We start from the raw sequence: 13021 nt of genomic DNA, 5'->3' as shown, positions 1-13021 counted from the left end.
GAGCTGCATGGACCCGTCCTTGATGTCAGCAGATCAAGCTCTCCTGCAGGGTCAGTTGTGTCCTGTTCAGCCACAGGTCGACCTGCTCCCACTGTAACACTGACTGCTCCACAGCAGAACCTCAGCTTGTCCCTCTACAACACCACCAGGGTGAGCAACAGCAACGGTACCGTCACCGTCACCACCACAGCTCTGCTGTCAGCTTCCAGCAGCACACAGGTTGGATGTTCAGTGTCAGTTCTCTCTGCTGCTCCCAGAGAGCTGCTGCTCACCGTTCCTGGACCCTCACACACGTCTGATCATGGTGAGCAACTCTTTCAGAGACTCACATTTATAGACTGATGATCTGTTTTCTGATCTCTGAGGTTTTTTTCTTCAGGTCTGGATGTAGAATCTGGTTCAACTTACAGAGTTTTTCGTAAGTTCATGTTCAGGTTTCAGTATTTGTATTTATCCTGTTGAGTTGATCACATCAGCATTTGTTCCTGTTTCCTCAAAGAATGGTGTTTAATCGCTGGACTGGTGGGAATGCTCTGTGTTGCTGCTGCTTTTATCATTGTAAAGGTTGAGAACAGGTATTTCTGCCACACAGTAGATTGTTTTATCATCTCAACCTCCCAGTCAGTGGATGAATGTTTGTTTGATTTAAATATATTTCTTTCAATTTTAATTATGTATTTCCAATTCACAACACGTCATTTCAGGTCATTTTACAAAGTCAGTTCCATCAAATCATTCAGAAATATTTGTTAAAATATTTTCTATTAAAGGAAATCCAGAAGATTGGATGAAGACCTTGACTCTCAGCAATCATCAGCCATGGATGAGCTTCTAGGGATATTGGACAGTGGAGACACACACAGGGAGTCTGAAGATTCACTGGACAAATCTCTGTAAGAGCCTTTTTATTTTGTTATTCCTCATTTACACTAACATTAATATTGCTTTTACCCATTTTTAAAGGTTAATTAGGCAACGCCATAGCAAATGCAGGGGGAGGCAACTATGGAGGCACCTATTACTATGCACCTCAAAACGTTTTCGGAAATTAATGCGGCCCAAACCATAGCGTGCACCCCAACAATATAGGTATCAAAACGTCCGGCTTGGTCGGGATTGGTGTGCTATTACTTTTATTGGGGTTTTGAGTTACCATGGCAACGCAATTAGCAAAAAAACACTTCCATAGAAAACCTCAAAAAAGCCTCCAAATGACCATTTTCAACGCTGTACTGTATCGTCATGCTTTCACCTACGAACACCGTTTAACTTCCAGTTTGTAGATATATCTTTGAACTACTCAGAAGTGAAAACGGAATGTGGATATCTTTTATGGTTTTCTTACAGTTACTCCTCAAAGTTTGTGTCCAAAAATCAGCGGAATCATCGTTTATAATGAAAGTCAGTGACGGAATTCTTCAACTGCCAGAGTGGCCCATTCTGGCGTTTTTAAATATTTCACAACTCCGAACAACTTCAGCCTACTCGCTCAATTTTCAATCTACGTAGACTAATTATACATCAAAACGTAGGTATTTTTGTCTGGATTCAGGAAATATAACCCTCATTGGTGTAGGATTTATAGATTTTTCACAAATCCCCTTAGACCACCACAAACTCAAAACCCTCCTCCTTCATTTCCTATGGAGCGCTTTTAAAAAATGACATCTGAAAATTCAAAGCAACACATGTTTTCGCATCGTCGCTACACCTAAACCGTTTGATGTACAGGCATGAGACTTTCACACATGAATTTACCGACCCTTCTGGCACTCACAAAAAAGGAATTTTGTGGATAACAGTTGTGGTTTTGCCGCAGGAACAATTTGTTCGGGAGTAGCGAATGTGCTAAATCCTGAAAACGCTTTGGACCTGCATACTTCCACATGATCCACTTTTTTACATCGTCGCTGTGCCTACACCGATTTTTGTACAAACATAAAAATAAGCACCGTAGTCTTCAAAAGCCTGCTGATACTCACGGTGAAAGAATTATTTTGATATCTCTTATACTTTTTCAGTTACAGCGATTTGTTAGGGCCCCTTTTTATAGGATTTTTGCATTTTCATTAAAAGTCCCCTTTATATCATAATTTTTTGCGCCTTTATTAAAATATTTCCAGCAAAAAACGATAGCTTGTCTTGTCCTATCCGTTACAAAATAAACGCAGAAAAAATTACGTCTCTACCATTTACGGTTTACGAAATATCGAGTGTTGTTCGAGGCAAAGTATTCCATTCTATTCCAATGGCCTACCGCGAGCGTGCTATTTTTAGAACGTGACGTCATATCACGTGGTACAGGTTTTCCTCCACTCTTTCGCTGTACGTTACCATTGGTTTTACTCAGTAAAACTACCGCTTTTTCTAAGTCTAAGACGTCTCCTAACCATGGTTTTTAAACATTGGTGTTATGGAACGTGCAACAGCGACTCGAGGTACGCTGATAGGCCACATATGAAGGATGTTAAAGCAGCAAGCGGCGTCGATCGGCCCTCGCAGCCAAGCGCCGCTCCGGCCTATTGGCCACCGCTGCGGGGTTTGCACATCGCTGAGGTGCCGGTCGGCCGGCGGGGTTCGCACACCGCTGCGGTGCCGGCCGGCCAGCAGTTCCCCGCCCGTACCACGGGCGATTCACACGAACAGGTTCGGCAGCGCTCCCTCATGACTCACAACAAATCTGGTGCAGACCGGTCGATGCAGCGAGGAGATACAGCCGTTGGATAATGATAATGCATTTGGCCACCGGACCGAACTAAATTGTTCGGTGGGCTGGAAAATTTATACTGATTCCTGGACGGTGACTACAAACAGAAAAAAATGGCCGATGACGCCATGAACGCAGAGCAGGAGAAAAACTTCCACTTACCGTTCTATCAACTCGGCCCGTTTTCCAGTCTTTCTATCCCTCAACACTCAAGCCATCGTTTGAGCTGAAGGTTGGTATGTTGTTCCACAGTTCTACCAGTAAATTGGGTGCCTGGACATCCTCTTGTGATAGTTTAACAGCTGAAAAGTCAGTCATATCGTTGTATCTGTTGCACGTGTAATGGCTGGTTGCTACGTGCGCTCTCACACCGTTTGTCCTACCTTAGCGGCAAGGGGCGTTGCTCATGAGATGGTGACGCCACGTGCGCGGTACGCCATTTAGATATTAAAATCATACACCAAATAATATTCTATTGACATATTAAAATTATAGCCTAATGATATAAAAAAAAGTTGAGTCTTTTTCTCAATTTCCGAGTCAGAATGATCTGAATGTAGGAGTCCGAGTCCAAGTTCGAGTCATCAGTGCTCAAGTCCAAGTCAAGTCACGAGTCTCTAAATTTAGCTAATGACTCGGACTCGAGTTCGAGTCTCGGACTCGAGTACTACGACACTGCTACGGACTACGTCATCGTACCACGTGACCCAAATTGTAGATTTTCAGCCTAGCGGTCGCCGAGGGACAATTTTAAGTCCTTAAAATACTTTTAACGGCGTAATAACTATCTTAATGCCACATTTTTTGAAAACTAATGCATGTATTTCCGAGTGGGTCGATCTCAGAATCAAGAAGTACTTTAACCAATGTTTGCCCCTGCTAAGTGCTGCAGAAATGTCTTTTGTGCCATTATTAACATATTTCCAGCAAAAACAGATAGTTTGTCTGGTTCCACTCTCCGTTCCAAATTAAACGCAGAAAAAATTACATCTCTAGCCTTTACGGTTAGCATGTTGCTAACCGGAAGTAGCTCTAGGAAGGTCCCACCAACTTCTGCTTAGCCAGGGTTGTTCTGCCTTTACAGACAAAGAGAGGGCTACCGCTGTGAGGGAGTTTCCATGACAACACTGCTAGCCAGAGGCTCCTAGAGACATGCTCCATAGACTTAACATGGCACCTTTCGACGGCCGTGGCAAGGGCTGTGAAGACCGTAGCAAACTGAAATTTGCAGTGTTACTTCCTGTTAATATTTTTGGTGGTACGATGCGCACCACGAGGCTGCGCCTTAATAAATTTCTTCAGAAATGTTCTAGTTTACATTTACTACCCATGTCCTTTTGTATTTTAAGCTCTGCAGATTTATGTACTCTTCAATTTTAGAACATTTTAAATAGTTAACCTGTCACAAAAGCTTCTCCTGATCTGATCTTTTAATCAGATTTATCTCACTTTGCTCCATTTAAAATGTTCTCTCTTATTTTCAGAGTGGAGGAACTCACACCGCTAGCCGTAACAATAACCCCCGACTGCAGACGACGCATCAGTGAAGAAGTTAAAGCAGCACTAAGATATAACTTTGACCAGGTCAACCTTGATGAAAACATACTAACCCACCAGTCTGTGGTGAAAGAGATGAAGCAGTCAAAACTGAGATCAAAGGTTGAAGGACAATAAATCATTCAGTGTTGTAAAGCTCTTTGAATGGTCTTGTTGCAGAATGAGCAATACAAATAAACCTGCCTTGTGATAAAATAGTTTGTCATAATTTAAGTGCAATGCTGTGGGACGCAGAACATTAAATGTTACACAATGTGTATAAATAATTACTCTGCAATTAAAATTAATGTCAATCCATACTGGCTGACCAGGAAAAGAAAGTTTTCTTGTGTTTCTACATTAACTCTTTTTTTTTTTTTTTACAAGCCCAAGAAATAGAAATAAGTTGAGTAATTCCCTCACTGTGTTTGTGTGTTTAACGCTTTCCTAATTTATTTATTTTTATTCTATTTGTGTCCTAACACTGCATTTTATAATGTTTATTATTGTTGCCGTTATTATTAGTTGTAGCTAGAGGCCAGTTTCAGTGGTGGAGTTGATGCAGAGGGACAGAATAATGCCAGACATAGGAGGAGGAGACAGATGAGGAGGGACAGGAGATGGAGAAGGTGACCGAGGAGGAGCAGGAACCACCTAGAAAACATTGGCAGGTACAGGAGCAGGGCTGGGTTTGTAGGAGGAGTTTGCATTGGATCATATAAAACTCCAAGGATTGCAGTCCAAACCACGACTTTTTGTTACATCTTCTAACTAATAGGCTGAAAAGGTTTAATTAAATTCAGGTGTAGCTTGTCTTTGAAGGTGTACCTATTGTTAATATTTGCTTTGATATAAGCTGCTTGTTTGGTAAACTTTCATAAAGTGTAAAGGAGTGTTTTTTGTTGTTGTTTTGCATATGTTGGTGGTGGGTTTCTTGCTGGAGAGTAATTCCAGGTAGAACCGCCACTGGCTGCAGACCACCATCTAACACAGTCCTGAAGCCTCACATACTGTGGTCTGTCAGCTTCCTCCTCAGCAGTGAAGGCTGGATGGTGTTTAAAGCACTGGAGACGTAAATAACATGACGGTCATGGTGCTCCCAGGATGGTCCAGGCCTTAAACAGCCTGAAGCCTGTAGATGACAGCGTCCTTCACCTCCATGTCTGGAAGATACACAAACTGAAGGAGGTCCAGTTCAGAGCTCCTCAGGGATGAAGGTGTTTCTCTACAATCCATCATCTTCATGAGGTGAAAGGTGAGGACGACTGGCTTGAAGTGGTTTAGCTCCCTCTGGTGGTTGGTTTAGGGAACTGCATAAACTTCATGCATAAAGGAAGAAGGGAACTTCTCCCTTTATTCATCTTCAAAGTCAAATTAATCAAGACGAGGGGATGAAATGTTTCTCTGATCCTCCAGTCTGGTTTTTCACAGCTTAGACAAAGACGATAGACCAAGAAGGGAGTGATGGCCTGGTGGTTAGAGCATTGCACTTGTGTCCTGGAGGTTCTGGGTTTAACTCCCACAGGCTGCCACTCTGGGTCCATGAGCCAGACCCTAAACCCCAGATTGTTCCCTGGGCGCCACACAGTGGCAGCCCACTGCTCCCTGAGGGGATGGATTAAATGCAGAGAACACATTTCATTGGAACGTAAGTTGCAATAACCATAAAGATTATTATTATTATTAGAGATACATGCACTGACTTACAGTGCATTGGGAACAATATTCATTAAAAAGCTTTACTACTGTGCAATAATGACAATGTGCAATATTTACACACATCTGTTTAACAATTATATACCAAAATATTTTATTTCTGCAATGCACATAACACCCAGGAGAAAAACTTTACCTCTTAATGTTTATACTGTATATATCTTTGATAATTTATATTTTGATATTTCTGCACTGTTTGTTGGTTTTAATCTCATTGTACATGAGTATAATGACAATTAAAGGAAGTCTTCTGATTCGTAGCATGTCATCACCCTACAACCAGAAACATCTTTAGTGCCTAATTATGATGTGAAAGGAACAATATGCATGTTTATAAATACTTATTTCACATAAAACTCTATAAAATGTGGAAAGCATTTGTTTTCAGCCCATTAAAATCAATAAACAAGTCAGTCTGGTTGTTTCCACCAGCTTTGCACATCTTTGCAAAATAGTCCAAGCTAAATCAGATTAGATTAAGTCTTTCCACTAGCTGACTACAGATGCATGCCACACTTTTCAGATTTTCATTCGTGTTGGTCTTTCACATAAAATCCCAAAACAATACACTAAACTTAGTGGAAGTGATGTGACAAATACACATAAAATAAATCTATCACCAATAGAGAAGTAGTGCAGTTATGTGTGTAAAAAATTATGTTTGAACAAATGTATGAATAATGTGGTGAAAAAAGATATGACTGAAAGATTAACTCATATTTATTTCTCTTATAAAAGGCTAAATAACCTAAAATATTGCTAATTTTTGACTGTAACTTTACAAACAGTTTACCCTTTAGCTTTTCTAAAACACAGGGATTGTTCTGGATTGAGTTATTGAGGCTGGGAAGCTTTCCACGTGACTCTTGATAACGCTGGTTCTGGAGGAGACACACCTGTCTGGTTTTAGCGCAGCTCCACACCAGCAGATGGGACAGGAAATATGAAGACGAGCTGAAGCAGCGCAGAAATGCCAATCGCTGTCATAATCATCTGGCTTTTAATGAACACCTTCCTTCAGACAGGTGAGAGCTGGTTTGGTTTCTCCTCGCTAAAGAACAAGACTTTGTTTTTACAATAATGGCCGAACTTTTATGGTGCATTGAAATGTGAAGGTCCAAAGTTCTCTTCCTCGTTTCTCGGCTGATTTCTTTATGTTTCCTTGATGTCACCCTGGGAAGCAGTGTGTTTGAGGCGTTCTTAAAATACATGTGCAGCTGTACCTCCTGATACAGCAAATGTTGTGATTTAAAAACCTTTAAAAACACATAAAGTCCTAAATCTAGTGTCCAGATCTTCTGTCTTCTTCTTCTGTCTATGTCTCTCTCCGTGGTCGGTCGTGTCTTTCTCTCCTCTGCAGCTTTCACCCGTCCCCCCTCTCCTGCTTTGCCATGTCTTGTCTTTCTGAGCACTTTCTTTATATCAACCAAACTCTGAAAAACATGGATCTGGTAAGCGGGTCTCTCAATACTATTGATACATTTTTTTCGACGGGTAGGCAACGGAAGGGGGACCCGTCCGGTCCTGATTTGACTTATTTTGTGAGATACACCCTAAATTCCTTGAAGGAAAACAGTGTGTCTTTCAACTTTGTCATTGCTGAACGTTTGAAACTTTCACATTTAGATTAAGGATACTTGGATCTCTACTTATTGGTTAATTATCAGCAAATACAGGAGATGTTGGTAGCCATTTGGCCTTGATCAGGCTGCCGGCTGCATGACGCGCTCACTATGGCTGTGAGCGGACAAACCTGGAAGGTGAAGGAGCCAAGCCGAAAGCTGGCTGTGCTGGAACGCAGACTGACTTCGGTGGTTGAACTCAAGGGGAGATGGGATAAAATCTGGAAGTGAAGCGCGAAAAAAGCCCAATCAATTTGGAAAATTGGATTTACCAATTGGAGCCAGCAAAAGACTTAAAAGCTGACAGGAAAGGCAGTGCAGCTTGTCTCATAACAAATAACATACTTGGACTATGCCCTCCCTATCTCTACTCCTGGATTGTTATGGCGGAGAGTGCTCAGAAAAGCCCCCGGCTACCCCCCTCCCCCGCTGACACCTGTGGATGCTTTTCTGAACTGTTGACCGGCTGATGACATCAAGGACAATGGCCTCTGGAGAGTGTTCACAGAGATAAAAACACTTTCACCCAAACACACACGCATAACTGAAACTCATAAAACTGATGAATTACGCACACACGACAGGTCTCAAATGTGTACCTTCTGCGTACATGTTGTCTTGTGTTATTTGTGCTTTTCGTGCTATGAGGGTTTTTTTGTGTCGGTTGTTTGACTCTTTATTGGTGAGAGCATAAATTGGCAAGCATCTGTCTCTTTTTTTCTCCCCCCCTTTTTCTCCGATGTTGTTCTTCCTTGGACAGATTTCAAGGGCAGCGCTTCGTGGACTCCGTGTAGGCGGGGTTCCGGGCTGTTTGGAGGAATGCGCCTAACGGCTGCGCTGATAGCAGCGGCCGACTGGCTGCGTTCCTTGGCAACGCAAGGCCTCAGTCAATCGTTCCCCCAAATGTTTGTTTGTTTAGGTGTATGTGATGGACGGTTGTACTGGAACTGATTTTTCGATTGCAATGCAAATTGTAATTGACAATAAAATTTGATTGATTTACATTTGTGATTTTGAAATGTAGCTTCTCCATTTGACTCAGACTTTCCAAGAACAAATTATTACTGTGAAGTAACTAAGACTAAAAGATGTGTGACTGTTTCTTATCATTCGTATTTATATTTGTATGTCAGTAAAATACTGCACACACTAAATGCTGCTGTCATATATGTGAGTCTGAGAAATGGTTCTGGATGAAAAGTCTTGTGAATAAAACTCTTTAATTTCTACGAGTACGATGTCTTCACTGATGTGGAGACAAATTCCAGTAGAAAAATGTGGAGACGACGCCTTATCGAATGAGAAGGGGGGTCTCGGCTCTGAGGATCCATCCAAATACCTTAGTTTCTATCTTCCTTATCAGCTCTAAGCAGCTATAAGGAATCCCACAATCCTTTGCGTGACATGATGTATAAGCACAGCCTACCTCAAATCAACGAAAAATGGCCGGAGAGAGGAGAGTGTGCACTTATAGATCATTTTCAGAAGGTACAGAGTTCTTAGTGTTGACCCCAGGAAAGGAGGAGGAGCTAGGAGCTGTCAGTGTGGGAGGAGTTTGTGTCAGACATGATTGGTCAGATTGACAGTTTTAGGTTCTTACTCGCATAAAAACAACTTGAACCCACACAGTTTCTCAGACACTTGCATGTATGACAGCAGAATTTTCTATGCTTTATTTTTATTGACATACAAATACGAGTGGTTAGAATCATGCACTCATCTTTTTGGCAGCTGTCTTACTCCTCATATACTACGGACCAGCTGGTCTGACATTAATTGCCTTTTGTCCGTTTTGTTCTGTTTGACACCACTAACACAGTCAGCAGCCATGTCAAGATTATTAGAAATTATATTACATTTTTAGAGATACAGATCTCTACCAAAATCTGTGTTTAGTGATGTTGAGCAGCTACTAGTTTGACAACAGCTGTAAATATATGATGAAAGCTGCATGAAGGGTGTCATCTCTCTATGCATCATATTTTACTCGACCAAAATCCATCTGCAGCTCGTTGATGCAGGAATAGTTTGTTTGCTTGTTTGTATTTTTGCACCAATTGAATCTAAGATCTGCTGACTGATATATACTGTGATCTTCCTGAAACCTTTGACAGAAATTCATAAGATCACCTTTAAAACTTAATTTCTGGAAATATATTCCATGCAGGTCAGCTGGCTGTGGTAGAAACAGAGGAGACTGTGTGGGCAGCAGTGGGAGGCCAAGCCTCTCTAAGCTGCCAGCTCTCTGGAGATGAAGAAGTCCTCCAGATCACCTGGCAGGAAGTCCTCCCTGGTGGAGAGATGTCCCTCGCCACCTACACCAAGAAATTTGGTCCCAAAGTGAGACCTGGTCTGGAGAAGAAGATGGATTTTCAGTATAAAGATCTGCAGAGCTGCTCCATGGTGATCAGGAAGGTGACGGAGCAGGATGAAGGCTGCTATCAGTGTTTGTTTAAAACCTATTCTCTAGGAGTCCTGATAGGCAGGATCTGCCTCAGACTCTCTGGTGAGTACATGCTGTGGAGCACCACAACATCTCCAGGTGATGTTAACTCCACCTTATACCGAGGTAACAGGTGTTTAATATTATCTGGTTGTTCTCTGTCCAGAGCTGCATGGACCCGTCCTTGATGTCAGCAGATCAAGCTCTCCTGCAGGGTCAGTTGTGTCCTGTTCAGCCACAGGTCGACCTGCTCCCACTGTAACACTGACTGCTCCACAGCAGAACCTCAGCTTGTCCCTCTACAACACCACCAGGGTGAGCAACAGCAACGGTACCGTCACCGTCACCACCACAGCTCTGCTGTCAGCTTCCAGCAGCACACAGGTTGGATGTTCAGTGTCAGTTCTCTCTGCTGCTCCCAGAGAGCTGCTGCTCACCGTTCCTGGACCCTCAGAGAGATCTGATCATGGTGAGAAACTCTTTCAGAGACTCACATTTATAGACTGATGATCTGTTTTCTCATCTCTGAGGTTTTTTCTTCAGGTCTGGATGTAGAATCTGGTTCAACTTACAGAGCTGTTGGTAGGTTGATGTTCAGGTTTCAGTATTTATATTTATATAAATTGATATCAAGTTTATATTTGATCATGTCAGCATGTCTTCCTGTTTCCTCAAAGCACGGTGTTTGATTGGACTGGTGGTGATGTTCTGTGTTGTTGCTGCTGCTTTCATCTGTGTACCGGTCAGGAAAAAGGCTGAGAACAGGTACGTCCGTCACACACTGTCTGGAATGTTGGAAAACCTAAACCTTCCAGTCAGTCAACAAATGTTTGTGTCTGATTATAGCGTTTGCATTTGATTCAGATTATTTATATCCTGTGAATTCACAACACATTATCAGTAAGCACTTTACAAAGTCAGTTGTTTCAAATCATCTGTCTCAGGAAACCCAGAAGATTGGATGAAGTCAAGGACTTGCAGCAATCACTTCTTGTGGATAAGCTTGTTGTGACATCGGACAGTTGCTTGGACAGTGGCAGTGATTTTGCAGCAATCCCTCATACCAAGCATGTATTCAGCAACAATGGAGAGGAAAACTCTCTTTTAACAAGAAGAAACCTTCAGCAGAAAACACGCATGGGGTATGAAAATGCAATGGACCAAACTCAGTAAGACCATTTTTATTATTCCTCATTTACACAAAAAAAGTTTCTGCTTACTCTTGTTCTTCCCCCTGTTTTCAAAGCTTCACCTACTTCTACCGTTACTACCCATCTCTTTTCTGTATTTTAAGCTCTGCTGATTTATGTACCTTTTAATTTTGGAACGTTTTAGATAATTAACTTGTCACAAAAGCATCTTCATATCTGATATGTTAATCAGATTTATCTCTCTTTGCTCCGTTTAACATAAAGATTTTCCCTCTTCTTTTCAGAGTTAAGAAAGGCGGGACAGAGAGACTCGCAGGAACGACTGGTTTAATAAGTGATGTGATTATTATTAGAGAAGAGTGATCAATAACCTTTTTGACAAATGTCTCTTAATGGAGTCAGCTAACCATCACAGCGGCTGATTGGTGATGGACTCCCAAGATGGTGAACGAATAGACAGACGACGATATAACGTCACATCTGCCGTTAGCGACTCAGGTTAAACAGCAAAAACAACATTAGCTGTGTTGATTTTGTTTTAGAAACCCCTATAAGTCCCACAAGAACCAATAATGAAAAAATATTAACATGTTCCAGGCTGTTTCTGTGTGGAGTGTTGCATAAAATTAGAAGGATTTGCTCCCATAAATCAGTGTCTAGCCAGAAAACATGAATGCTGTTTTATCATAAACATGTTTAACCCCCCAGTTCAGTTTAAACTGATACTAAATAATTTGATATTTCAAGTTTTTGATTTGCTCATGCAAACTGCCATCAGATTTATTAAAAAAATGTATCAGCTTGTTTATACTGCTATTTTTGTATTTTCTTTTTCAAAAAAATAAATGATACTAGATGTAACACTTCTGCATTGATATTGAATATTTCTTAATAAGCATGGTGATTGTCAATAAAGCCTAAAGTCTTCCTTGTTGTGGACTCCTTTTTGTATATGAAGGCGGGAAAACAAGTTTTTAATGATTTTATTCATTTATCGAAACCAGAAGAGAATCAGATGATAGATATGAGAAGATTTAAACTTGTGACAAACCAAAACTCACATTAAGACTGAAAAGCATGAGACGCAACAGATGTGACTGGAGGACATGCAAAGGGTGGTGGCGGTTTGGTTTTTAGGTCTTTTTTTAACTTTATATGATTTTAATCCCTCAAATAGGAATTTTGTCACTTTATTTATCTTTTTAAATGGTAAATGGCTTGTACTTGTATAGCGCTTTAACTAATCTTGACGACCTCCAAAGCGCTTTACACTACAGTTCAGTCATTCACCCATTCACACACACATTCACACCCTGACGGTGGTGAGCTATGTTAGTAGCCACAGCTGCCCTGGGGCAGACTGACAGAGGCGAGGCTGCCATGCACCGGCGCCACCGGGCCCTCTGACTGTTTTTTAAATAAACTACATTTCATGTAATTCACATTTTATCCCATTACAATCGCAGACTTCCATGTTAGATTTTTATGTGATAAATCAACACAAAATAGTAAATAATCGTGTACTTGAAGGGAACGATACACAGTTCTCCAACTAACAAATCTGCAAAGTGTGTTGCACATTTCTTTACGCCTTTAACACGAAGCCCTCAGTGCAACTCAGCCATTTGTCTCTAGTCCACATGGGAAGGAGAACAGAAAGGTCAGGAATGAAGATGTGGAGAGGTTTTATTCACAAGTAGATATCCCAAGCTTTAAAGGATGTGGCACTGAGTTTTGTTTTGTTTTTTAGATTTAAAGTCCAGACTAGAATCAAGTTTGATGTTTACAGATCCAATCTGTCCTATGAGACTAAGCTCAAAACATTTAGTAAGAAAAAATAGGCAAA

General features: G+C 41.3%; 3 protein-coding genes across 3 annotated transcripts in view; all 3 read left to right on the top strand.

The window, feature by feature from the left end:
• The window catches only part of LOC118557706 (OX-2 membrane glycoprotein-like), a 55535-nt gene extending 51144 nt beyond the window's left edge, over positions 1 to 4391 (top strand). Inside the window, exons 4-8 of the mRNA XM_036127897.1 lie at positions 2 to 304; positions 380 to 418; positions 500 to 575; positions 771 to 893; positions 4192 to 4391. Coding sequence (XP_035983790.1) covers positions 2 to 304; positions 380 to 418; positions 500 to 575; positions 771 to 893; positions 4192 to 4381 — 731 coding nt within the window. The 3' untranslated portion in view covers positions 4382 to 4391. The remainder of the gene's footprint in view (position 1; positions 305 to 379; positions 419 to 499; positions 576 to 770; positions 894 to 4191) is intronic.
• The window catches only part of LOC105917410 (OX-2 membrane glycoprotein), a 43603-nt gene that overhangs the window by 9767 nt on the left and 20815 nt on the right, over positions 1 to 13021 (top strand). The window lies entirely within an intron of this gene.
• Positions 6851 to 11974, top strand: LOC105917405 (poliovirus receptor). The gene is made up of 7 exons (XM_036127896.1): positions 6851 to 6984; positions 9749 to 10087; positions 10191 to 10493; positions 10568 to 10606; positions 10702 to 10789; positions 10969 to 11193; positions 11460 to 11974. Exons 1-7 carry the CDS (start codon positions 6930 to 6932, stop codon positions 11536 to 11538), a joined length of 1128 nt encoding a protein of 375 aa, XP_035983789.1. The 5' UTR covers positions 6851 to 6929; the 3' UTR covers positions 11539 to 11974.

This window comes from Fundulus heteroclitus, chromosome 24 (genome assembly GCF_011125445.2).
Source record: "Fundulus heteroclitus isolate FHET01 chromosome 24, MU-UCD_Fhet_4.1, whole genome shotgun sequence".
NCBI lineage: Eukaryota > Metazoa > Chordata > Actinopteri > Cyprinodontiformes > Fundulidae > Fundulus > Fundulus heteroclitus.
This window is presented reverse-complemented; position numbering and strand designations above follow the sequence as displayed.

Coding starts and splice junctions, on each gene's coding strand:
- LOC105917405 (XM_036127896.1), top strand. CDS start 6,930: ATGCCAATCGCTGTCATAATCATCTGGCTTTTAATGAACACCTTCCTT. Junction 10,088..10,190: donor GATCTGCCTCAGACTCTCTG/GTGAGTACATGC, acceptor TTCTCTGTCCAG/AGCTGCATGGACCCGTCCTT. Junction 10,790..10,968: donor AGGAAAAAGGCTGAGAACAG/GTACGTCCGTCA, acceptor CATCTGTCTCAG/GAAACCCAGAAGATTGGATG.